We start from the raw sequence: 24,395 nt of genomic DNA on the forward strand, positions 1-24,395 counted from the left end.
AGTTGATATCCAGTTAGTCAGTGATGCTGTTGAGTTCAACTGTGTCTTTACTAATTTTCTGTCTGCAGGATCTTTCCATTTCTTTTTTATTTTTTTTATATCGAAGTATAGTTGATTTTCAATGTTGTGTTAATTTCTGCTGTACAGCAAAGTGACTCAGTTACACATATGTATACGTTCTTTTTCATATTCTTTTTCATTATGGGTTATCCCAGGACATTGAATATAGTTCCCTGTGCTGTACAGTCAGACCTTGTTGTCCATCAGTATCTGTCCATTTCTGAGAGAGGTATGCTGAGGTCTCCTCCCCTAATCATGGATTCATCTGCTTCCTTGCAGTTCTGTCAGTTTTGCCTCATGTATTTTGATGATTGTTTTTAGGCACATACATATTAAGGACTGTTATGTCTTCTCTACAGTTGACCCTTTGTCATTACGTGGAGGCCTTCTTTATCCCTGATTGTGTTCCTAGGTCTGCAGCTGCTCTGAGATTAATAGAACTACTCCAGCTTTCTTTTGATTAGTGTTAGTGTAGTATATCTTTCTCTGTCCCTTCATTTTTAATCTATATGTGTCTGTATATCTAAAGAGGGTTTCTTGTAGACTGCATATAGTTGGGTCTTGTTTTTTGATACACTCTGACAGTCTCTGTTTTTTAATTGGGGTTTTTATACCATTGATGTTGAAAATGATAATTGATATACAGTTGACCCTTGAACAAGTCGGGTTTGAACTGCGTGGGTCCACTTACACGTGGATTTTTTTTCCAGTAAATACATTCTGCAGCACTACTCGATCCGCAGTTGCTTAAATCCACGGGTGCAGAACCTTGCGATGCAGAACCTCTTGAATGCAGAACCTGGAGGATGTGAGGGCTGACCATAAAGTTATACACAGGCTTTCGACAGTGCACAGGGTGACAGTTGACACCCTTAACTCCCAGGTTGTTCAAGGGTTAACTGTAGTTGGATTTCTATTTCCCAAATTTGTTACTGTTTTCTGTTCATTGCCTTTGTTTTTTTATTTCTTATTTTCTCTTCCACTCTCCTTCTGACTTTCTAGTTTCAGCTGAACATTTATGATTCTGTTTTCTCTCCTTTCTTCGCATATGAGTTATACTTATTTTAAAAACTTTTTTTAGTGGTTGCCCTAGAGTTTGCAATATACATTTAAAAATATGGAGCATTTCATGAATTTGCACATCATCTTTGTGGTTCCAGTTCTCGTGTATGTGCTGCTGAAGTGAGCACTTAATTTTACACCGAGGGCCTTCCTAGCAGTTCTTCCCCTTTGGTTGGGTGTAATCGGCTTCAGCAGCAGACACTGACATGAAGCAGACGTGAACAGCCCGAGGGTCCCCGCTTCTTTGAGGGTAGAAAATCCTGCTTTTATCCCTGACTGGTGTCTGCTGTGCCCTGGATCCAGCCTCGGGGTCACGACCATGCTGTCTGAGGCCCCCGTGGGGTTTATCGCTGCACGTCTTAAGACTTTTGTCCCCAGACACCACTTGCCTTCATCTTCAAAACTGCCGTTTCCTCTCTGGAGATAAAAAGCACAGACTGGCCGCCTCTGTTGTAGAAGGTTGTGAGAGCACAGTTTTTAGGCTAACCCAGTAATACCCTTATTCCCTCCTGTCTTTAAACAGATGTAATGTTCACTGGTACAGCAGATGGCCGAGTCGTAAAACTTGAAAACGGTGAAGTAGAGACCATCGCCCGGTTTGGCTCAGGCCCATGCAGTAAGTCAGTGACCCCTGACGTGTGTCTCTTCCAGGCACCCAGGAGGGTGCCAGGAGGAGCTGTCTTCCCCAGAAGTCGGGTCCTTGGAGGAGGAGAGCCTGACGGCCCAGCTAGAGGCTGCCTGGGCTCCTCATTTACCACCTGTGCTTGCAGTTTCCCATCCAGCTGTGGCCGTGGCCCTGCCGGGCCCCCACACCCCAGAGCTGCTGCAGGAGGTGCTGGGCTTTGTTCCTCACGTGCTGGAGCGCATTCCTGTACTAGCCCCTCAGGAACCTCAGCCCTGCATCCAGAGTGAAATACCCTTAGGTCACTCAGCTGTTAGAAACTCACTGTTTAAAAACTGGTAGCTCCCAGACTTATTTTTTTAAGAGCTAGAATGTTTTTCTAAAAATGATGCATTTTTATGGTGAAATGCAAACAACGCAGAGAAGAAAGTAAAAATCACCTCAGAGTCTTCTCAGATGTAACTGTTAACAATTTAATGAATAACTTTTCAGATTTCTTTCTGTTCATGGATACTCACACCCACACATGGTTTTATGTGATGGAATCATACTCTACATTTGGGTATTTAACCTGCTTTTTCCCACTCTGTATTTTGCCTGTAAGTGCCTCTGCAGTAAGTGCCCTGCAGTATACACCCTGAGGAGCACACCCTGCAGTAAGCACCCTGCGGTGAGCACCCTGTAGTAAGCACTCTGCCGTAAGTGCCCTGCAGTGAGTGCCCAGCAATAAATATGCTCCGCCACGGGTTTAAAAAGAGTATAGGTAGCGGAGCAGGAGAGTGGGTCTCAGCAGGAACATAGGAGCTTTCCCTCTATGACGGGAGGAGGGACCCTGCCATGTCCCTGGATGGGCACAGCATTCAGGTCCAGCTGTTGGGCCTAAATCCCACTCCTGAGGTTCTGGGGGATTTGGGACTGGGGCCTGTGTCTGCTGACGTCCCTGAGTTAACTGTTTGAGTCTCAGGATGCTGATGTGAACTTGATTCTTGGGTATCAGTTGCTGTGCTTATGTCCACATCCAGATTCTCGGGTGGTCCCTCTAGACATGCTGGACAATTGTCCTAAGCTCTAGGGGGGCTGGAACATGGGGGGCCGAGTCTGTCTCTGAAGCCATGGTCTGTTTTGTTCTCTACATCATGATGCAGGTTTAGGACGGGGTGGAGGAAGTGTTTGGACACTGAGGGGCCACAAATCTTGGACCAGCCACTGATTCCTGTCTGTTTGTTTCCCTAGAAACCCGAGATGATGAGCCTGCTTGTGGGAGACCCCTGGGCATCCGGGCCGGGCCCAACGGGACCCTTTTTGTGGCTGATGCATACAAAGGGCTATTTGAAGTAAACCCCTGGAAACGTAAGTGACAGTAACTTGTTTCCTTCTATGATGATTGCTGATCTTTTAAACAGTATGTGCATTTATTTATAAATGGATTTAGTAGAATTTGTTCAGTACAGTCTACTGGAGACCCTGATGTTTTTCTTATTCACTGAATGGAACTGAAAATATTACCTGCAGATACCAGCCAGTATTCACACCGTGTGGCTCCTCACTTATGCCTGCTTCTGGCCCATTCCCTCCTTTCCCCTGGCCTTTGTGTTTGAGCCACAGAATCTCAGAAGGACTCATGTTGAGGATGTTAGGCTCCTCTTCCTATCTTTACTTCTCTGTATTTCTCTGCATCTGGTCTTGCTGTTTGTTTTCTGCCTCTCTGTCTTTTCCTTCCTCCAGTTCCTTCTCCTCTTTCTCTCCCCTGACTGAGCACGATGTCACCTCGATCAGTGCCACAGTATTGCTGTGTGTGCTTCAGCGGGAGGTTCATGCTGAGGGAGGAGTTGCCATCGTGGGTGGTGCACCGGGCCCCTGGGCGGCCCCCGCTCTGCTGGGTGCTGGCTGTGTGAGAGTTACTCAGCCTCTCTGTGCCTGCTTTCCTCACCCACGGGGCAGGGTTGACGGGAGTGCCTGCCTTGCGCGATAGTGGTGGGGGGTTTAAATGGGATTATATGTGGGAAGCGCTGAGCGCTCCTTGAACGTTTGTGCTACAATCTAAAAAGATTTACTATGATTCCTGCCTTTTAAATTTAAAAGCAGATGAGGTGAACATTCTATATTTCTCTCAAGCAGACAAATAGAAAATTGCCTTTTTAACCTAAGATTCTTACCAGATTTTTAAGTCAGTTGGTCTTGATAAAAGGAGTTCCTCATCCTTAGAGGGGGGATTCTGCCTTTAGTGGAGCTGGTCTAAAAAAATTCATCACCTAATAGAAAGAAAGGAAAACACTGATTTTTACTGTAAGAAGGAATAAATCTTCTGTCAGGACACGGAGAAGCTCATTTAGTTTTTCCTTGTAAATCAGTTAGGCCGATTGATATTTTGAAATTATTGAGTTACACGTTCTTAGAATACAAGCAAGTCTCTCCCCTTCTTTCTTCTTTCTTTCTTCCCTTCTTTCCTTTTCTTCCTCCCCCCGCCTTCCCTCAGGTGAAGTAAAGCTGCTGCTGTCCTCCGAGACACCCATTGAGGGGAGGAAGATGTCCTTCGTGAATGATCTTACAGTAACTCGGGACGGGAGGAAGATTTATTTTACGGATTCTAGCAGCAAATGGCAAAGACGAGATTATCTGCTGCTGGTGATGGAGGGGACAGATGATGGTCGGTGAGTGTTCCTTCTGGATCTTCTCCTCAGGGAGGCCGTAGACAGGCAGGGTGACTTCGCAGAGCTTACTACATCCAGGAATTGTTGGGGTGTTTCTGAGCATAGTACTCAGCTTTTAAGGGAGGATCTTACTGTCTCCTGGAAACAGGTGGCGGACACAATGAAACAGCGAGATGTTCTCACTTTCTTCTTTGGAGAAATGAAGGTAGAATGGCCAGGCTGTCTGAGGGTGTGGTCTCGCAGCGGGGGGAGACCTCACAGGCGACCTCTGAAGGGGACTCCTGTGAGGCTGCAGCCACGGTGGCCCTCCCTGGTGCTGAACCAGTGCTCAGGTCCGCGAGAGAGCTGACCGTGGGCTTGTCTGGAGGAGGGTGCCTGAGGGCCCAGACCGGGAGCAGGGCTCTAACCCAGCAGGGGCCCCCAGACACCCCATGTGACCTCCGCTGTTGGCGCCCGCAGCCTGCTGGAGTACGACACCGAGACCAAGGAGGTAAAGGTTTTGCTGGACCACTTGCGGTTTCCCAACGGGGTACAGCTCTCGCCTGCGGAGGACTTTGTCCTGGTGGCGGAATTGACCATGGCGAGGATCAGGAGGTGCGTGAGCTGATGTCAAGTCCACCGAGCTGTGGGCCGGGCGGCTGTGAGGTGTCAGCTGCAGAGCCTGGGACGCAGTGGGTGCCTGTCCTGTGTGATGAGAGAGTCATCTTCCCTCTCCCTTCCTCAGCCTTCTTGCGCGTCATGGGCTGGGAGAGTCTTGATGGAATGCTGGCTGCGATCCCGGCCCTTTTCCCTGCTGGTGGGCCTGGTCCGGCCCTGCTTCCCGCACCTGCTTCTTGTTGGGTGGGCCCAGGGCTCTGAGGGCTTCTTGGAGCAGCCGTGCCATCGTTCGTGATGGACGGGTTTACAGTTGTATCCATTTGGTTATTGGGACCAAGACCAATTTGGTGCTTGGCTAAAATTTTTCCTTCAGTTGGGGGGCTGCCACTCATTGCCTGCTTGGGCGAATTTTTCAGGTTCTACGTGTCTGGCCTGATGAAGGGAGGGGCCGACCTGTTTGTGGAGAACTTGCCTGGATTCCCAGACAACATCCGAGCCAGCAGCTCCGGGGGTTACTGGGTCGGCATGTCGACCATTCGCTCCAATCCTGGGTTTTCCATGTTGGATTTCTTATCTGAGAGACCGTATCTTAAAAGAATGATTTTTAAGGTAACTATGAGAACTATTGATTTCAAAAAACAAAATGAAAATGCATCTAATTATGGGTTTTTTGACCTTTATGGAAGCTCTGAAAATTCTAGTTCTGCTTATAGTATTTGGTGCTTTTAATGACTTCTTTAAAACATATTTTATTCTTTGCCTTGTAACGTAAATGTAAACATCTGAGCCCTCTGAGTTTTTTCTCTTGGTTTCCTTGTCTGGGTATTTTTATCATCACCCTCCCCGTTGTGACCTGTTGGGGCCTCTAGCCCTGCCTCTTGCTCTCCGCTCTCCCCGAGACCCCGTCCTCAGCAAGCTCAGCTCTTCCTTGAGTGGTTGCAGGTGCCCCTTCCTCCTGCCCTGCTTCCTCCTGCCTCCTCGGAGCCTCATCACGCCCTTCATGGGATTTCGCCCATGTCCTTAGTTGCAAATACTAAACTATTTGAGCCTGAAGGTCCTGGAAGGTGCTGGGCAGCAGTTGCCGAGTCTGTGTGGCACGTAGCCCTGTGTCTGGGCCCTGCCAAGGGCTGTGGGCACCTTCTCAGTGAGGCTGGCCCATGGCCTTCAGTGTTGTTCCAAGTTCGGCAGGTCACTGTTCAGAAATGATGCATCGTCGGCTGCAGAGTTACATCTGTTCGCTGGGGCCTGGAGGGCGCAGAATGGCAGTGTGCAAGGAGAAGGGTCTTGAGGAAGGCCTGACTAGCTGTGGGGCCCTGGGCAGGGGGTGTGGGCTCTCTGCCTCAGTTTCTCCATCTGTCAAGTGGGAAGAATAATAGCACTTCATTAGGTGATGGAAAAATTTAATGAGAATATGCAGATGATGCCCTTAGCTGAGTATAGTGAGTGCTTGAAGCTGGTACCCATCAGAGGATGTGCTCTGTCCGTGGTGATCGCATCTTCCCCCTGGTTGATAGACTGCATCTCTGCACCATCAGAGCAGAGGTGCTTCTTCTGTTGAGTGCTTCTTCTGTTGAGTTCTCTCCATTATCCTCAGCGCCTAGAACAGTGTCTGCATCAGGAGCCAAGACCGTGTGTGAGAAAGGGCCAGCGGGGTGGGCGTGTTCCCGGACATGGGCGTCCTGGGTAGGAGTGGCCCGGCGTCGTCATGTGGCTGGGAGATAGATGGTGGGTCTGGGGCAGGTGGGAGGTGGGAGGTGGGAGAGGACCACAGGCCTTGGAGACTTGAAAAGGAGGTTAGATTTTCTTCAGAATGTTGTTGAAGTCTTTGAGGATTTTCTTTTTTTAGTTTTGAGGCAACATCAGACCTAAAAAGCAGCAGGAAGGGAACAGAGGATGTCTTTCCCTCAGCTGTTTGCAGGCAGGTGGCTGACCTGTCGCCCCCGGATGCTCCAAGCGCTGTTCCTATAGCAGGGATGACTCCCTTGGGACAGGATGTCCCGCGGATACGGGTGACCCTCCGGTGCACAGACCCAGCTCAGGCTCGTCAGTGGCCCAGGGGTGTCCTTTGTAATGGGACTGGGCCCAGGATCGGGCTGGCTTAGTCGCCACCTGTCCTTGTCCCCTTCAGCCTGGAGCGGCTCCCAGACCTGACCGTCAGGATCCCAAGTCAGCTCTGCTGCAGAATGTCCCTGCCTCGGGCTGCCTGGTGTTTCTCACGGTCAGGTTCAGGCTGTGCCTCTCCAGTGCCCTCAGTGTGACCTGTCGGGAGGTGCGTGGTGTCCACTTGTCCCTGCAGTGCCCGTCACCTCATCCAGTGGTGGGTGCCGGGTTTCTGCTGTGAAGTTACTCTTTATCATTTGTAATTAACAAGTATTTTGTGGGGATAGTTAGTAAGTGTCATTATGATCTCGGGGTTGATGGTTTCATCAGTGATTATGATCTGTTAACCATCGTTGCTTACTTTGACGCTCACACTGTCCGGCTGTGGCCAGTGGGAGCCCCTTCCGTATGGCCCCTTGACCTTTGCATGTGTCCCAGTCGTTCTTGGAGTAGTTCCTGCTTCCTGGCCCCGCACATTGTTCAGGCTCCTCTTGTTCTTTCCCTGCCCGGCTCTGGGATCAGCTGTTTGTCAGGGAGCCCGGCTTCTCCTAGAGTGGACAGGTGCTAAGTGTGCTTACTGACGGGGGGTCACTGCTCCCAGGCCCTCGTGAGAGAGCTGGGTATGTATGCACACGTGTTTGTGCACAGACCCTCACACCTACATTTATGTGTCTTCATCTGTTTCTTTAAATTGAAAACCGTAAGTAAGGCTGTATCTCTGCTTCCGGTCCCATACCACAGGATTTATGCCAGTTTTCTTACTGTCTGTGTTTGTACTTCCCTTCTCTAAGGTGAGAAACCCGGGTCTCATGCTCCTTCATACCTATGCGATCAGATTCCCCAGTTGTCCCTGTCTGTAGCCATTGTCCCCTGTCACGTGGCCTCAGCTGTCATGTGGCTCGGCTGTCATGTGGCCCCAGCATCACATGGCCCCGGCTAGGGCTCTAGCACCCATGCCAGCCCTTTTCCCTCCTCCCAGCCGTGTGCAGGGGCCTTACCTCTTAAGGGCTCATGGCCTGTGCCAGGTCACCCTGCTGCAGGACACCATCTCCCCTGCTTGGGCCCTGACACCCTGCTTGGAGCCACGGCCCTCTCTCTTCTCCAGCGTGGACTCTCCCTGCTCAGACTGACTCTCTGGTCTGGGCCACCCCTGCACGCATCTACCCTGCTTGGCTCCACAAGCTACTTCTTGACTGAATTGTTCAGGTGTGGGGTGTGCCGGTATTTTAAAAAGGCAGCTGCAGTGCCGTCTGGAAGCGAGCCGGTGGGGAGGTGGGGGGCAGGGTGGGTGGGACGTGCCCAGCAGGTGACAAGAGCCACAGTGCCCGGCCTGCAGGACTCCACGTGGCCCGTGTCACGCTCTCCTCTCACTGTGCTTCCCTTTCAGCTGTTCAGCCAGGAGACGGTGATGAAGTTCGTGCCGCGGTACAGCCTCGTCCTGGAGCTCAGTGACAGCGGGGCCTTCCGGAGGAGCCTGCACGACCCCGATGGGCAGGTGGCTGCTTACGTGAGCGAGGTGCACGAGCACGACGGGCACCTGTACCTGGGCTCCTTTAGGTCCCCTTTCCTCTGCAGACTACGCCTGCAGTCTGCTTAGGCCCGTCGTTGCCCTGTGCGCCACCCCTGGGCCAGGAGGTGCGTGGACACACCCTTCCCACCTGCACCTGCCGGTCCGCAGAGGTGTGGTGCAGCCTCTCGGGGCACTGTTACCTGGACACCTGGACTTGGCCTTGCATCTGCCCTGGGGAAGATGAGTCCCTTGTCTCTTAAAAACCTTCCCAAGTGCAGTGATTCTTTAGGCCCCGGGGACTTGGTGCACTTAACAGGCTTCAGGTGTGGGGATGGAGCTGTGGGTGAGTCGGCTGGCGTCTCGCTTTTGCTGCTGGCTGTGTCCCGCCAGCCTCGATGTCTTTGTTGTTAAATGGGTGATACCTGTCTTCGTGAGAGGGGCTCCGGGAGGGCGCAGAGAGCTCAGAGGAAACTTGTGTGAAGCCTCGGATGGGCTGTGCAGGTGAAGAGGGCACGGCTACGTTCCCCAGAATCAAGTGAGACCCGAGCCTCGGCCCTGGGCGTCCCTCCCGTGGCTCCCACCCTCCTGCTGCACCTGGCCCCTCCCTACCCGGGTACCTGCCAGCGCTCTGCAGGCAAGGACCCGGGTGTGTGTGGAGGAAGAGCACGTTGATTCCAGCAGCTCAGAGGACTCACCGGCTTCTCCATGGACAGCGTGCCGTGTGGATCAGAGGATGGGGAGTGAAGGTGGGCGCTGGGCACCAGGAGTCCTGTTCACACACCTGGTTCCTCACTCCAGACCCAGGTGTGAATAGTGCACGTGCTGGGGTTGCGTCTGCTCTAGTGTTACAAGCCTGACGCTGCTCTGTATCCTGACGGGTGTGTCCACACATGGTCCCGGTTGTGGGGTGATCCATGTGATTATGGTAATTAAATGGACTTTTCTGCTGATTAACCTCTTGATGGTGTTGCCTGGGAAGTTCTTCTGTGCTTTAATCTACTTTAACAGCAAGTAAGGTCTTGTCCTCCGCCTGTCGTAGGGGCCGTTCTGCTGGGGTCATGCTTAGATTTGCTCGGGGCCTCCCCTGTGGCCGCCTGCCTCCCACGCTGACTCAGTCCACGTGACACTCCCCTCCTGTTTCCATTCTGCAAGGTGGGGCTGATGTCTGCTCCTTCCTTTCCTGCGTATTTGTGAGAACACATCAGGGATTGTGTCTCTGGAATTGTCTTTGTAACTTGAAAAGGCAGTATTTTGAGTAGGGGATGACATTGAACGTCAAGGATGGCCGACATCGTGGTGAGACTTGAACCGTTTGTGTCTTGTGCTGGTTCATAGCTCCTTTCCCCTCCCTGCTCTGCGCCATTTTAGGGGAGAGAGTCAGTGTCTGATGGGGGCTCATTCCGAGTTGCCTGCTTGGGGCCAGCTTTACGCATAGCTGTGTACAGCAGAGTCAGACTGGCTGCATGGCCGTGATGTGACCCGTGTCCTGTCAGGTGTTGTAACTTCATAGGAAATGCTTTTTAACAGGCAGCAGTGCACGTGTGTATCGAGTCTGCAGGAATAGTAAGGTGAAACCTGACCATTCTGCCTCGAAAACACAGAACCCAAGCGTGCTGACCCTGAACATTTCTTCTTGGTTGGGAACTGAGGGCTGTGCTCTCAGTGCAGAGAAGCTGGTAGCTTTTCACAGTTTTCAGCAAAGGTGTCTTTTTTTTGCTTTGACTCAGATGTTGATTTTCTGTCTCAAAGTGTCATTTCCTGTATTTTATCTGGTAATTTGCCATGATGAGGTGCAAAATAAACCTCGTTAGGCTTAAATATATGATAGGTTTTTGTTGTAAACATGAAACGGATTTACTCTAATGGGAATTACTAACATGATCTTAAAATTAAATTAAGTGATTCATTCACTGTGTGCTGCTTTGTCATCATTACAAAAACTCCATCAGGACTCAGTTGCTGCCTTTTATAGGACAGAGGCCCTGCGTTGAGGTTTTTGTCATCAGCCTTCTCTCTGCCATGTTGAGTTGTCATGTGCACTGACCTCTTTGTGATATAAAGAGACGTGGCCGCGTCTCATGGGGGAACCAAGGCTGGGGAGGGACCTGCCTAGGGGCACAGGCGGCTGGGGGCGAGGAGGCAGGGTGGCTGCCCAGTCCAGGGGTCAGGCCTGCGGGTGGCTATGTCCCGGGCACCGAGGTGGGACAGCAGCGGGGCTAAGCCTTGCAGGTGGTCCTCTGGGTGGCTGCGTTCCTCAGGGCCTGGCCTGTCTGCAACCCGGGGAGGGCTGGGCTGCATCTGGAGTGGAGGCCCTGAAGCTGGATCCCAGAGTCTGCACGGCTGGCGAGCAGGGGTGGAGGGCCTGGCGGGGAGGCTCTGGAACACAGAGCAGGGCAGGCCTGTCTATCGGGAGTTTGACTGGTTTTGGTCAGTTTGAGACCTCAAGTGTTTCTTCTTCTTGGTCATAATTCTGGTACCGTATGTCTTAGAATCCTGTGTCCTTAACTTTACATTTTCCCAGTGACAGTGAATGAGATGAAGGTGCAGCTTCCCACTGTCAGAATCATTCCCTCTTAGAGCAAAGCTGGTAAGTTTTAAGAAACAGGTAGAATTGGGTGGCAGCATGGGACTTCAGGCCACCACTGGTTGACATCCACTCCCTGTGGTAAGTGATGCTGTCACGGGCACGGGGGAGTTGGGGGCAGGGGTGCCATGAGGCTGCTCCCCGTCACACCTCCCTTTCTCACACCATGTGAGGCCTGTGGGGCAGCGTCCGGTTGGTCTCACAGTTGTCAGGAGACACTTGGCCTTGTGCTCTGGTGCGTGTTTGAAAGTGAGGACGGAGGGGACCTTAGAGCTTGTGTCCCCTGCATCAGTCACGGGGGCCCCACAGGTGTGTCCTGAAGCGTCTGGCCCTGGTGCTGGACCCCGGTGTGCCTGCCGTCCTGCTGACGGACGGGGTCAAGCAGGGGCTGAACTTGCTTGTGTTCACGAGAGGGCTGCCTTCAGGGGCCTTCAGAGTCTCGAATGAGTCCAGCCTCGCGTGGCACAGTGGCCGCCACTGCCCCTGAATTAGTGGCCACAGAAATGGAGGCGGCTGTGGAATTATCGTGACTTTAATCGCCGCAGGAGTCAGAGGAACTTCACTTGGGGGTTCGCGTTTGTCACGTTTATGACAGCGAGCTAAGTCGCCGAATTTAATGCACATTTTCTGTTTCCTGTGAATTACCGAGTCGTTCTTTTAAAGGTGACAGCACGTTTGGCGCTGATCCGTAGTTGGGCGAGGACGCCCGGGCTCACGGTGCAGGCGTCTGGGTCCCCTGCTCCCGCTTGGCCCAGCCTTGTGCCGCCTCCACTGCGAAGGCCTTCCCGCCTTCCCACCCACGGCGGTGCCCCCGCCCAGCAGGTCCCCCGCCCTGCCTCCCTGTCCGGGCCGAGCCGTGGGATCTGCTCCGTCCCTGCCCACCTACCTGCCCAGGCGCAGCTGCCGAGCCTCAGGCAGCAGAGAACGTGGGGGTGGGATGCGCAGAGGACAGCGCAGCTGGAGGTGGGGGGCCTTGGGGCTTTGGTCTTCAGTACGGTTCAGTGGCGAGGCCCCCCAGGGCTTTGTGGAGGGAAGGGGGCCTCCTGACTTCCCCATTCTCCCCTTAGCAGGTCAAGCAGCAGGCATTGCTTCAAGGTGATCAGTTCTTTATTCAGGTTTATTCCTAACTATTCACACAAGACATCACTGATGCCTGGTCCCTGCCCAGTGCAGGGACAGTTATTCAGATGGAAAGATGGCCCTCTGGGCTTTCCTCGAGGGCCTGGGATCTCAGGGCAGTGAGGTGGGAGGGCCCCTCGGGGTCGAGAACCCGTGTAATCCCCACTGGAGGACTCGCCCTGTCTGTGCAGACCCTGAATCTAGGTGCACAGCGTCGGGGAGACTAGTTAAGTTTGGAGGAGGCTTGATGTGTTCAATGCAGCCGTCTGCCATTCTGCTCTCAGGAGATGGTTTCCCAGGGCCCGCGACAGCAGGGATGGAGCTGGGAGGCGGGAGTCAGTGACAGCGGAGGACGGGCACCTTGAAGCTCTGGAGCCAGGGGATGACCCAGACTTCAGAGTAGCAGCTCAGAGTCTGAAACGAGGGTGACCTGAGAGTCCCCCGTTCACGGAGGCTTCCCACCCCGCCAGGGTAACCTCACCCGCCGCAGAGGTGGGTTCCCAGTGCCACTGCCTCAGGCGGGTGTGTGTGTGTGTGTGTGTGTGTGTGTGTGTGTGTGTGTGTACACGTGTGTGCTTGTGTGCTCACGTGTCTGTGTGTGCGCCCACACATGTGCATGTGTGTTTTCTTTACTGAAGAATTCACTCCCTGCCCTGACTTTATTTTGAAAAACTTCAAACCTACAGAAAAGTTGAAAGAATAATTCAAAAATATATACTCAACACATGTATTTACAAATTACCAGATTTTGCCACATCTGCTCTCCCCGTGTGTGTATATAAAATTTCTCAATTATGTACAAGTTTTCTTTTGCTCTCCTCCCACCCCCAAACCTGCAGTGTTTACTCCCTGGAGGTGTGCCTGTGGGAGCGAGGAGGGGTGTCGTTTGGGAAGTCCTGGGGGGCTGCCTCTCGCTCTCCCGTGTCGGGGGTGGACGTGGGCGCTGCTCAGGGGTGGGGTCAGAACCTCGCAGGTAGAGCAGTGCCGAGGGTGATTTCCGAGGCTGCGGAGCTGGCTGGGGGGTGGCGAGCGGTGGGGAGGCCAGAGCCCTCTTACCTGCTTCAGGGTGCGGTTGGTCTGGAAGCTGCAGTCGTCCAGGCTCGGGTGCCTGGTCTTCTTGCAGCTGGTTCTGCTGATGTCCAGGTCCAGCATGAACTTCAGGCCCTTCACTATCTGAGGGGATAGAGGGCGGGCCTGGGTCACTGGGTCTAGGACATGGTGAGAGATGGGGTGAGCTGGGGGCCCACTTCCCTCCCCCCAGGCTTGGGCATGCACTCCTGCAGACGGTGGAGGCTGAAGACCCCAGTCCCCGGGTCTGGGCCCCTGGAGTCCTGACATTGGCTACTTATACCCATGCAGACCACCCTCCATGATAGGGACAGCATCCCGCCCTGAGAGTTTGCGGTTACCAAAGAGAAGAGACATAATAGAGTCACCCCCCCCCCCAGTCCTGTACCCAGGGGTGACCATTATCGTGAGTCAGCCTGTGGGGTGGTGTCGGGCAGCACACATCCTCGGGGCTGTGGGTCTCTCTCCCCAAGGCCAGCTCCCCGGTCAGTGACTGCGAAGCTTGCTGACCGGCTGCACCGAGCCCCTGCTTTTCGAGAGTGGCTGCGTCCTGTCACTGACTGTGTCCTGTACCCTCATTGACCTGTGTTCTCGGGACCCAGGACGAGCCAGGCCTGGCTGCCTCGTGGTGTCCCCGTGGGAGGGGGAGCACTAGGCTGCTCGTATGGGGCCGCTGAGAAGCGTGGGGACCTCGCAGGGTGTGACACTTCTGCAGGGACGGGGCAGTGGTTGGGGGACGTGGCCGCAAGTGCTTTGGGGTCGTGGAGCAGTGGCCTGCGGGCAGCCCGGCAGGCAGGCAGCCCTGAAGGTGGGCGGTGGGGCAGCTTGTGGCCCGTGGTAGCCGCCCTCGCCCGCCCTCCTCCCTGTGTGCTGTCCGGGAGGAGCCTGGTGCAGTGAGAGGCGGCGCCGGCCTCGGTGCCTGATTCTGGTGGCCCCGGTCCGGTTCTGGCCGCCTTGGGCAGTCCTGAGCCCAGACCCGACCTGGACGAGGGCTCTGCTGATGTGTGACTCCCGGAACAGGAAGGCGTCGTTGCTGCAGTTGTTGAAGCTCTCAGCGCTGTGTCTGGCTGCCTTGAGGACGTCCGGGTCGTTGGTCTTGATAGTCTTGGGAAATCCTGGCTTCACACCTGAGTTAAGGATCTTGGAACAAAAATCTGGATGAGAAGCAGAACCAGACAAGAACGTTAACTGCGGGGGGGTGGTCCTTGGTCCAGGGATCATGCCTCCCGCCTCTGCTCCCAGTGTGGTGCCCGGTCCACCCGGCCTGTTCTCCCCTCGCACGGCCGTGTACCCTGCCGGCCCGTCCATGTCTCGCCCCCCGGTGCGTCTGCCCTCCATCCCCGTGGTCGCCCCATCCTCAGCCAAGGGCCAGTGCGGTGGGCGGCGCAGAGGTGGGTAAGATGTGGTCCCGTCCTGTCCCTGCCCGCATGTGTCCCTGGGTTCTGTCCTTTCAGAACCCAGGTTGTTTCCAACAGTTACGGGAGCCTGGACACCCCTGCCCACCCTCAGGCCTGGAGCCTCTGTCAGGATGAGCCCTGGTGTTCCAAGAAGTCGGCCGTGGCCTATGAGGCCGCCCTCTGGCTTCGACCCCTCCGCTTGTCCCCAGCAAGTGGCCGAGGGGAAGTGCTCGAAGGCCGTCCTCCGCCCCCAGGACTCTCGACCGAATCCGCCCAGCTGCCAGGTCCCCGCGGCACCCGTGTGTTGCCTCCTTTGGGGTGTTTGGGCAGCAGGTGGGTGGTGGCTTTTCTAGTTGGTGGCTCAGGGGTGACCTGATTTCAAATTTATGTTTCTCAGTTTTGCTGCAGTGGTCATGGACTACTTTTATATTAAAATCTAAACTGAGGGGAGGGAGAATGGGAAGAGGGTTTAGGGTTGTAGATTACTTCTCTTTTCTAAGAATTCCCCAGATTTTCCTGAAATCATCTTGTGCCAGAAGTGACTCGGAGCTGACCCACCCCCTGGGGCCAGCTCAGCTGTTTTCTTTCACTGAGTCACGTGGAGAGTGGGGTCCGCGCCTCGTGCACGGCCTGCATCGGGGATCAGCTGCGTCCTGGCCGGTGTGGAGGGTCCACTGCCTTGCACTGCCCTGGAAGGTCACTCTGCCTCCCTTGGCCGTGACCTTGGGGAGCACCTGTGGTGCATTCAGTGGGGGTGGGGTCAGCACGTGGTGGACCCGCTGGAGCCACAGGAAGTAGAGACTCGTGGACGAGCTTCTGGGTGTTGCATGTAGAAAGGAGGGGTCAGTGCTGCCCGGGTCCCCTCCTCACGGGGTACTCGCTGGGACTGCAGACCCAGGGTGCCGGGTGTGGACCCCGCTGTATTGAGGACACACGGTTCCCTGGTTGTGAAGAAGTCTCGACTCATGGGAGGAAAACAGTGGTGTGAGGTCGGCAGTGCTTGGGGGTTTTGTTCCTCAGGGGCTGGACGGGGGTGTCCCACTGGAGACAGGGCCCCCCAGCTGAGGACCTTCACCTCAGCTGGGGGTTGGGGTCAGGGTCAGTGGCCTTGCTGGGCCGGGACCCAGGCACCTGGCAGGACGGCCCGTGTGCAGCTATGTGTCCAGGAGCCTCGGCCAGGGTCAGTCCAGAACGCTGGGACCTCTTCTGGGGGCCGGCCTGTACGTGGGTCACAGCAGAGGGTGAGACATGGTGGATGCCAGCTCAGCTCAACTCAGTGGGGAGGTCTTGCCAGGGTGTCAGTGAGCCCTTTAGCCCAGAGCGAGGTTTTCGGAGGAGGCTGTTTCCACCGTCCGCCGCCTGAGGTCTGCACAGAGCCCTCCTTAGAACTGGACATCTTCTGTGGCAGTGGGCACACGAGACCCCCACCGGGTGCGAGAACCAGGACGGCCAGAGCCGGCCCTATGCGGCCTCGCTGGGGTCTCCTCTCCAGTTGGGTGGAGCGGTGGAGGGGGCTCTGGCAGTGGGCAGAGGAGGCGTGGGTCTGGTCTGGGTAGAATCTGCAGAGGGCCCATGATCCTGGGGGTGAGCCGCTGGCGCTCATGACAGCCTGTTTGTAAGGGGGGCTGGCACTGCCCACCCAAGCGGGACGCCTCCTGGCAGGTGGGCCCCGGCTGGGTCCCTGGGTCGAGATGGAGCTCTGGATGGCTCTGTGAGGCCCCCTCAGCTGGGAGGCCTACTCCACCCCCATGAGAGCTTCCCAGCAGGTGAGGTTGTCGCTCTTCCCCCACGAAGCTTTGTCCCCAACGTCTCTGAGAGTCTCCTTTGCCATAATCCGGCCCTCACATGACGTCCCCAAAGACTGGGCTGGGCCGTGGCTGAGGTCTCTGGACGCGGCAGCTGGGTTGGTCGGCTGGCTGGGCCCTGAGCCCGTGGCTCTGACTCTGGTGCTTTGAGGGCTGCTGGCCTGCTGTTGACGACAGGAAGTCCAGTGTGTTTTTCTGTTTTGAAAACCGTTTGATTTCTGCTTGTCAGCACAGTCTGAACAGCAGACGGGAAGGACCACCTGGTGGATGGTCCAGTCGCCCATGTGTTTGTGGGTCTATATCCACGGCTATTTTTTCTTTGTACAAATTACATATATTGCTTTTTCTGATTATAAGCTTACTTGTTTGGTAGGAAACTTGAAAAACACAGAAAAGTACAACAGAAACATTAGAGCTCACTCTCAGTGTTGCAAAGGTAACCACTGCTACCTGTTTTTTAAATAAAGTATACTACATTTGATTTCGCTTGAACTTAACATGATTATAAATAATGAAGTGAAACTAGGTGAGGCCAAACCTCTGATGATGTCTCTGCCAAACGTGTGATGTCAGTTCCTAAGCAATTTTGGTAAAGTTACAAAGAGGTTGTAGGAAACTTGAAGTTGGCTTATTTTTAACTACATTTCCTGAAATATAGGCTTCAGTTAAGTGAGGTTTCATCAGCAGAGTTATCTAAACAAACAGTAAAACCCCATTTTTAATTTTAAAAAGTTGAAAAGTCAAACCTATTTTCAGAGCGATTCTTCAGAACGTCCACAGGGCAAGGTTGGTGCAGAATAAGCCCAAAGAGGGGCTCTCCTTCTGGAAGAAGACAGGCAGCCGGGGGCCCTGGGCCCCAGCCAGCTAGCCCCCTCCCACCACCGCCAAGGGGTCCCCCCCCCGGGCTGGCCGTGGTCCCATCTACAGGGAGGAAACAGGCCTCGAAGGAGTGCAGGGCGGGTTAAACCTAGGTGTGAAAGCTGTGCTCTTTTTCTCTCAAGAAGTATTTCTCAGTAGGTGCTGTGGGCAACTCCAGGTTGGGGGCAGGACAGTGATCTGGCAGAAGGGGCTCAAAGAGGGAGCTGGGGGTGGGGACCAGTTAGGAGGCGTGGAGATGGGCCAGGGGAGCAGAGAGCAGAGCACGAGGCAGACCTGACTGCCCTTAGCTTCAGGCTGGGTGCGGGGGCCACAGGGGGGGATCGTGAGTCACTCTGGTGGCAGGTGGTGGCCTGGTGACGTGGACTGAAAGGACAACCAGAAGGAGAGGTTGTGAGGAGGAACAAACACTCTTCATCACACACGCTGGGGTGGGGGAGGGCCGGGCGGCGCAGAGAAGTGAGGTTTCCAAATAAGCCGGACTCCCTCCCCCATCCCCTGCCAGGCAGGGCATGGAGGCTTAGGCCCAGAAAGGCACTGGGAAGAGGGAGGTGGGCAGACCCCTTGGTGAGGGGCGGGCTGAGTCAGGAAGGAGAGAAGAGGGCCCCTTACTGCTCTTGGGAGAGAAGTAGCTCTTCAGCTGGTCTTGAAAAAAATGACTCAAGACGGCAAGAGATTGGGCAAGAGATGGGGGGCCGGAGACTTGGGAAGATTAGGGTGACAAAAGCGCTGTGCTGGGTACTGACCGGGGGCTCCAGCCGCCCCCGGATGCACCATTGTAAGAGCACCGGGTGAGCGCAGTGTGCAGGGGTGCGAGGCTTGGAGGGAGGACGGCAGAGGCCCAGCTTTCCTGGGGCCAGAGCAGACTCCCAGGGCAGAAATGCGAGCGCCTGTCGTCTCAGACCTGGGCGGTGGAGCTGGCCCTGGAACTGAGAGCGTGGGCAGGAACCAGTGCGGGACCTGCCCCTGGCAGATCCTTCCCACCTGCCCTGGCACAGCTGGGACCTGCTCCAGGAGCCAGCACGGCTGGGGATCCTGCAGGCCCCTGGGCTGCTCAGGCTGCACCAGTGGACTCCCGGCCACCTGTTTCTGTGAAGTCACCCCAGGCCCCTTCGACACCCCCTTATTCAACCTGATACAAGGGAGTCAAGGAGTCTCTCCTCATGTGATCAGAATGGGAAGCAAAACGTCAAGGAAACATTCTGATGTTTCTTGCTGAAAAGTAACTTTCCATCTAAATCACAAGTGATTCCTACTCCAGCTCCTGTCCTGTCCTGTCCCTACACCCCCTTCTTCAGAACTAACACTGGCCCCAAAGATTTCGGTGGCCAGGCTCTGCGCTTGCCCTCACCAGTTGGGGCACTCAGTTCCCTCCACCAGTGTGTGGGCACTTCACAAACATCGAGGGGCTCAAGGCAGATCCACAGTTGAGCAGGTGGGGCTGGAGCTTGGGGGACATGGTCAGCAGCCCTTTGGGTTGCGGCAACAGTTAACTGTTTCTGTGCAGGTTAAAGAGGATGGAGTCTGCCCTCCAATTACCACCAAACATGCAGCAAATGTCCCAGGAGAGGACAGTAACTTCCTGACAAAGAACAGCTGGTAAAATGAGTCAGCAGCAAATGTTTTTGGTAAACATCCCTCAACTTGCTTTTCTGAAAAATGAAGCCGTGGGATGATGTCCTGTAGGAGGCGCTGGAGCCTGGGACGCTGGCTGTGATTCCAGGGGTGCTGGGCCCTTTGGAGAGTCCAGTGCCTCAGGCCGCGCAGCCCCTCCCTCCCTGGTGTGGAAGGGAGAGGGGGCTGCTCAGGCAGCTGAGGCTCCCCACCCCTTCCTGTTTCAGGAGTGTCCTGTGTGTGGCTGGGAGGTGGGGAGACCCTAGAAGGGAGCCAGGGTGCCCAGGAGCCAAACACTGAGGCCCCCACTGGAGGCTGCCCCACCGTGTCCCTGCTGGTCTCCTCGTGGTGGCTGCTTCCCTGCCAGCATCACGGGGCCCTTGTCATGTCACGGGCGGGGTCCTGGAGGGCTGTGCCCAGAGAGCGGGGTGCTGGTGTCCACTGCCCACCTGGAGGTTCACTCCGAGCCTCGCCCCCTCACGTGACACCAGAACTCAGTGTGCTGGTGGTTGCCCTTAATTCCGTGGGGCCACACCCACCCGGCTGTGCTCTGGGGGCTCTGACTAATGAGTAGCCCCGTTGTTTTGAGAGCATAGGTGTCCCCCGGCACAAACAAGATGCTGGTTAGCCCCCGCCTTAATCCACTGGGACATGCCCAGAGTGAGTCCCAAGTCTGCCTCAAAGGCTGCTCGGCCTTCCTGAGCCTCCGTGTCCCCATCTGTATAATGGGGTGATGATGGCGCCAACCCCACAGGGTTGTGGTGGGGATACAGGAGACCATCCGCAGGAAGGTCTTGTCGATAAAGGACATGCCATGGTGTCATGATTATCAAATATGGGAAATGGCTGCAGTGGCGCTCTGAGGGCAAATGGGTGTCCCCACTGGAAAAAAGAAACCTCAAAACGCAGAGGGTGGGTCACTGGCCCTCATGCCGAGATGCAGCAGTTCCCCCCCACCCCCCACCCTGGGATGCAGGCCGGCGTGGGCCTCCCTTGTGGTGGGTGGTCTCCGGGTCCTGCCACTGGTGACGATGGCTGCTGGACCCCAGACCCTGCCAGGCGGCCTGTGATGGGAAGATGGGCCCCTGTGAGCCCGACTGGGAGGGCTTCCCAGGAGAGATGAGAGTCAGGTTGAAAAAGGGCTTCCATTTTCAACTGAAGGAATAGTGGCTGAAGAAATCGATGTAGCAATTTCCTAGGTTCTGAAGGGCTTGGGGAGGGAGGCTGCCGGGGTCAGGTCAGCGTAGTTGAGCGCCAGGGACGGGGAGAAGCCAGGTACCCAGGTGGCGACACTTGAGGCCCCTGTCCTCCCACCACGGAAGGCTCTAGGATCTGTTCTTAGAGGAAGGCCGTGGGGCTGAGGGGCGGACTCGGGTCTGGGGCCGAGCTGTCTCTTCTCGACCCCCAGACAGGGGCCTCCAAGCCACTCACTCGAGCCCGAGGCCCTCGCTGGGGCCGTCACCTGTCACCTGGAGGCAGCAGAAAGGATCTGTGTGGCGTAGGGGCTGCGGCCAGCAGAGGCTCAGGAGCAGGGGTGCGGGTGGGCAGCTGCCCCCCACCCCAGGCCCGGGGCATTGCCTTCCGTGGGCCACCGCAGCCAGGCGCCTCCAGGGCCTGAGGGGTGCAGTGGTTTACCCATTTCATGGACAGTGAGACTGAGGTTCAGAGAGGCTCCAGGTCCCAAGGCCTCTGCATGTGGCTTGGACTCTGGACCCTCCTCCATCTAGGCTGTGGGGCTGAGAGCAGGCCTGATGGGGGAGGGCCAGGCCAGCCAGAGGGCTGTGTCAAGGGCAGGCAGTCTTCCACCTCCCGAGGGGGCAGGTGCGGGACTGGGTTGGGGAGGGTTTGGTCCAGCACCAAACCCCAGCAGAGGGGAGGCAGTCCTGCCAAGGGAAGGCGGCCAGCGTCCAGCACCTCCTGGGCCAGGATTCCCCACACAATCCTGCTCTGCCCCGCTTGTTAGGGGAGGGAATGAGGCCGGCAGAAGCAGCTTAGGAAAGCGGGACAGAGGGCACGAACGTTACATCCCAGTGCGGTGGAGATGGCAGGCCCCTCACTCAGGCTTTCTGAGGGAGTCACTTCCCTGGCCTGAACGTCCAGCCACTTCCCTGGCGTGGCCTCCTCGGTTGGGCACTAAGGGGGCCCAGGAGGACAGACAGCTCCCGGAGGAGAGGACCTGTGAGGCTTCATGGTGTGAGCTAAGACCGCGGCTGGGGGAGGGGACAGAGGCAGGATGTCCCGTCCTCATGGTGCGTGAGATGGTCCTGAGGTTTCACCCACTTCCGAGGCTGTGACTTCCAGGGACTGAGAGGCTCAGGCTGTCCCCTGGGCACCTGCCTGGGCACCCCAGACCTGGTCACCCGTGGCCAGGCTCCAGACCTCTTCAAAGAGGGAGGAGGGCAAAGACCAGTCGCTACCTGGGGGCTGTATCCTCCACCTCCCGCTGGTCACTTCAGCCCCGGCTACCAGCTTCCTCGTGCGCATGGGGCAGGTGCTCACGGGCTGTGTTACTGGGCAAGTCGCCTAACCTCTCTGTGCCTCATTTCCTGGCCTACAGGTGGCGGCTCCCCTCGCCCTCCCCCCAGCTCTGGCCTGGCTGGAAGGATGAAGACTTAGGTTCCCCCGAGCCAAGTCACAGGGCAGCAGCAGAGGCAGGAAGCATGCACCATCAAATAGAAACGGCCTGACTGCTGCCCTGTGCGCTGTCTCCGTGGAGGGGCCGTGGCGGGCCTCCCTTGGCTACTTGCAGACCCCTGGAGCGGTGGGGGACAGAAGGCACGTCCCCGGTCCCCAGACCCCCCCAGTCCCCCTCTGCCGAAGCTTGCTCCCCACAAAGGCAGCTGCTGTGAGGTCCCCTGGAACGTGCCTTGGGAACGGGGTTGGGGGTCAAGCTCACGGCGCCTGGACGGTGGGGAGGTCCCCTCTTACCTTGCGAAGGGTCCCCCGTGGCACCCAGGACGAGGCCACAGACGACCAGCAGTACGCCGGCAGGATGCATGGCTGCACGCAGGGCTGTGCTGAGCAGGGGCGCCGGCAGCGAGGTGCTGGGGGAGCCCCGCCCCGCGAACCGCCTGCCTGGGGTGCGGGTGGTGGTTTCTTGCTATTCATCTCCACATCTAGCAGCTACAAGCTCAACCGCTTCCTTTCTAAAAGTTTCCAAACAGCGATTATTTGCAGGGGAGGGAAGAGGTGATAGCTGTGAGCAAAGCTTTTGCGATTTTCTACCCTTGAAACACACAGAAGAGACGTTGCAGCAGAAAAATGAGCAGGGATTTTCAGAAGCACACGCACTTGGGGTTCCTTCTCCAAAGGGTACGCTCCTCAGGCCTAGATTCTGGGGTCTGACTGGCCCCCTGCGGGAGACTGTCCTCCTGCTGGCATGAATTAGGTGACTTTCCCTGGGAAGTAGCAGGAAAACAGGGTGCAGACTGCAGTTCAGAGGATGAACTTCGCCAGGCCTGGAACCGGGTGAGGAACAGCGTTTGCTGAAGAGTGATGGATTCTTGAAACTTTTTGGCTCAGAGCTGGCAAAGGAGAGGAACAGTGTCTGGGCTAGAGGTCCCGGCGCTCTGCTCAACCTCTAGACCAGGCCCACGGTTAGGAGTGGGAGCTCTGGAGCCAAGAGGCTTGAGGCTCTACCTCTGAACACCTGGCTCACCTTGGGCGGGGGTCTCCAAGCCTCAGTTCCTCAGGTTATGCTGAGGATTTGGGGATGTCGTGAATGTAAACGGCCACTGTGCCTGCGCCCTCCACCAGGCATGGCAAGGAGTTGGGCTTCCCCTGTGCTCACGGCTTGACCCTGCAGTACCTCGGGAGCCGGTGGTCACTCCTGCATGTCCTCAGTGCGGTGGCTCATTCCCACTTTCAGAAGTTCCGGGGGTTGGGGAGCTCAGAGCGGTTACGGGACCTGCCTGTCACTGCACTGTCTCTGGCCCTCGGCCCTGTTGTCCGTGAATGTGGGTGATGGTGCACCTCACCGCCCAGGCCTGGGGGCGAGCAGAGGCCCAGAGAGGAGGAAGGAACTGGGGTTAGAGCAGCGTTACGGGCCCCCGGGGAAGTGTGCATGTGTGTGCTGTGTACATGTGTCATGTGTATGCGTGTGCATCCAGTCTTTACATGTGTCTGAATGTGAACATGTGGAAGTGTGTTTTTCTGAGTGTGAATGAAAGGTGTGTATGTGCTTACACGCAGATGTGTATAAGTCTGTGTGTGTTTTGTATATATGTTGTGATGTTGATTTTATGTGTCCACTGGGCCACTGAGGGCCCGGACACTTGGTCAAACATGATCCCATGTGTGTCCACGAGGAGTGTTTCTGGAGGAGATCAGTGCTGGAGCCAGTAAACTTACTAAGGCACCCGGCCCTCCTGCGTGGTGGGCCTTGTCCATTCAGTCGAAGGCCTGAATAGAACTAAGCCCAGGAACTAAGAATCCTCTCTGCCTGCCTATCTTCCAGCTGGGACATCGGTCTTCTCCAGCCTTCAGACTCAGACTCAGACTGTCCTAGGTCTGGACTTCTCAGCCTCCTTAATCCCATGAGCCAATTCCTTGTGATAAATGTCTTCACACATACACACACCCTACTGCCTTTGTTTTTCTGGAGACCACTGACCCATACATTTGTGCAGGTGTCTGTGCCTGTATGTATCTGTGTGTGAGAGTGTACATTGCTTTCGAGTCTGTGTGTTCATATGTGTCTGTGTCTCTGTGTCTCTGTGCATGTGTGTGACTGTAGGTGTGTACGTGCACTATTTCTGCCTCATCCTCGGCCTGCTGAGGGTTGTGGGCTCTGCACTGAGCCCCACTCATTCATTGGCGGGTCTGTTCATCACTCACCCTTCCTGCCACCCCTTCCTGCTTGAAATGTGGTCCCCTGCCCAGTGCCCAGTCAGCACTTCCTGGGCCCTTGATGGAAATGCAGCTTCTCAGGCTCTGCCCGTGATCAGGCTCTATGAGTGGGGCCCAGGAATCTGTTTTCACAACCACCCCCCCCAGACTTTTTCTTTTGGCCTCCACGCTGTGCCCCCTGCTGGTTGGCTGGAGCAGTCCAGTTCTCAGGCTGTCCTCCCCCCACCCCCGCCCGCCCCCTGAGGAGCGAACCGGACACCTGAGCCATCCTGCTGCTTCCAGGTCCCGAGCTTCCTGCCTCGTGCAGCCCGTCTTGGCCACAGCCGGCCTCAGGGAGCCTGGGGCTCCGCCAGAAGTGTTGCTGCATTCGTTCTGATGACAGCCGCGGTGTTGGTGAGAGGGCATGTTCCAGCACTTGCTGTGTGCCGGGCACTTTTCTCAAATCCCCACACCATTTGACAGTTGAGGAAACTGAGGCACAA

The 24,395-nt window shown here is 55.8% G+C and overlaps 2 protein-coding genes across 2 annotated transcripts in view; one reads left to right on the plus strand and one right to left on the minus strand.

Annotated features, from left to right (window-relative positions):
* The window catches only part of APMAP (adipocyte plasma membrane associated protein), a 28,987-nt gene extending 18,511 nt beyond the window's left edge, over nucleotides 1-10,476 (plus strand). The window contains exons 4-9 of the mRNA XM_060031275.1: nucleotides 1,646-1,738; nucleotides 2,978-3,094; nucleotides 4,221-4,395; nucleotides 4,855-4,989; nucleotides 5,409-5,601; nucleotides 8,480-10,476. Coding sequence (XP_059887258.1) covers nucleotides 1,646-1,738; nucleotides 2,978-3,094; nucleotides 4,221-4,395; nucleotides 4,855-4,989; nucleotides 5,409-5,601; nucleotides 8,480-8,689 — 923 coding nt within the window. The 3' untranslated portion in view covers nucleotides 8,690-10,476. The remainder of the gene's footprint in view (nucleotides 1-1,645; nucleotides 1,739-2,977; nucleotides 3,095-4,220; nucleotides 4,396-4,854; nucleotides 4,990-5,408; nucleotides 5,602-8,479) is intronic.
* Nucleotides 10,477-10,720: 244 nt separating this feature from the next.
* Nucleotides 10,721-24,062, minus strand: CST7 (cystatin F). Its single transcript, XM_060031276.1, has 4 exons — nucleotides 21,994-24,062; nucleotides 14,355-14,527; nucleotides 13,362-13,478; nucleotides 10,721-12,719 (listed from the first exon to the last, which is right to left on the minus strand). The coding sequence occupies exons 1-4, from the start codon at nucleotides 22,061-22,063 to the stop codon at nucleotides 12,642-12,644; spliced, it is 438 nt and encodes a 145-aa protein (XP_059887259.1). The 5' UTR covers nucleotides 22,064-24,062; the 3' UTR covers nucleotides 10,721-12,641.
* Between the last annotated feature and the right edge of the window lie 333 nt (nucleotides 24,063-24,395).

The sequence above is a fragment of the Delphinus delphis genome, chromosome 15 (genome assembly GCF_949987515.2).
Source record: "Delphinus delphis chromosome 15, mDelDel1.2, whole genome shotgun sequence".
In the NCBI taxonomy this organism is placed as follows: Eukaryota; Metazoa; Chordata; class Mammalia; order Artiodactyla; family Delphinidae; genus Delphinus; species Delphinus delphis.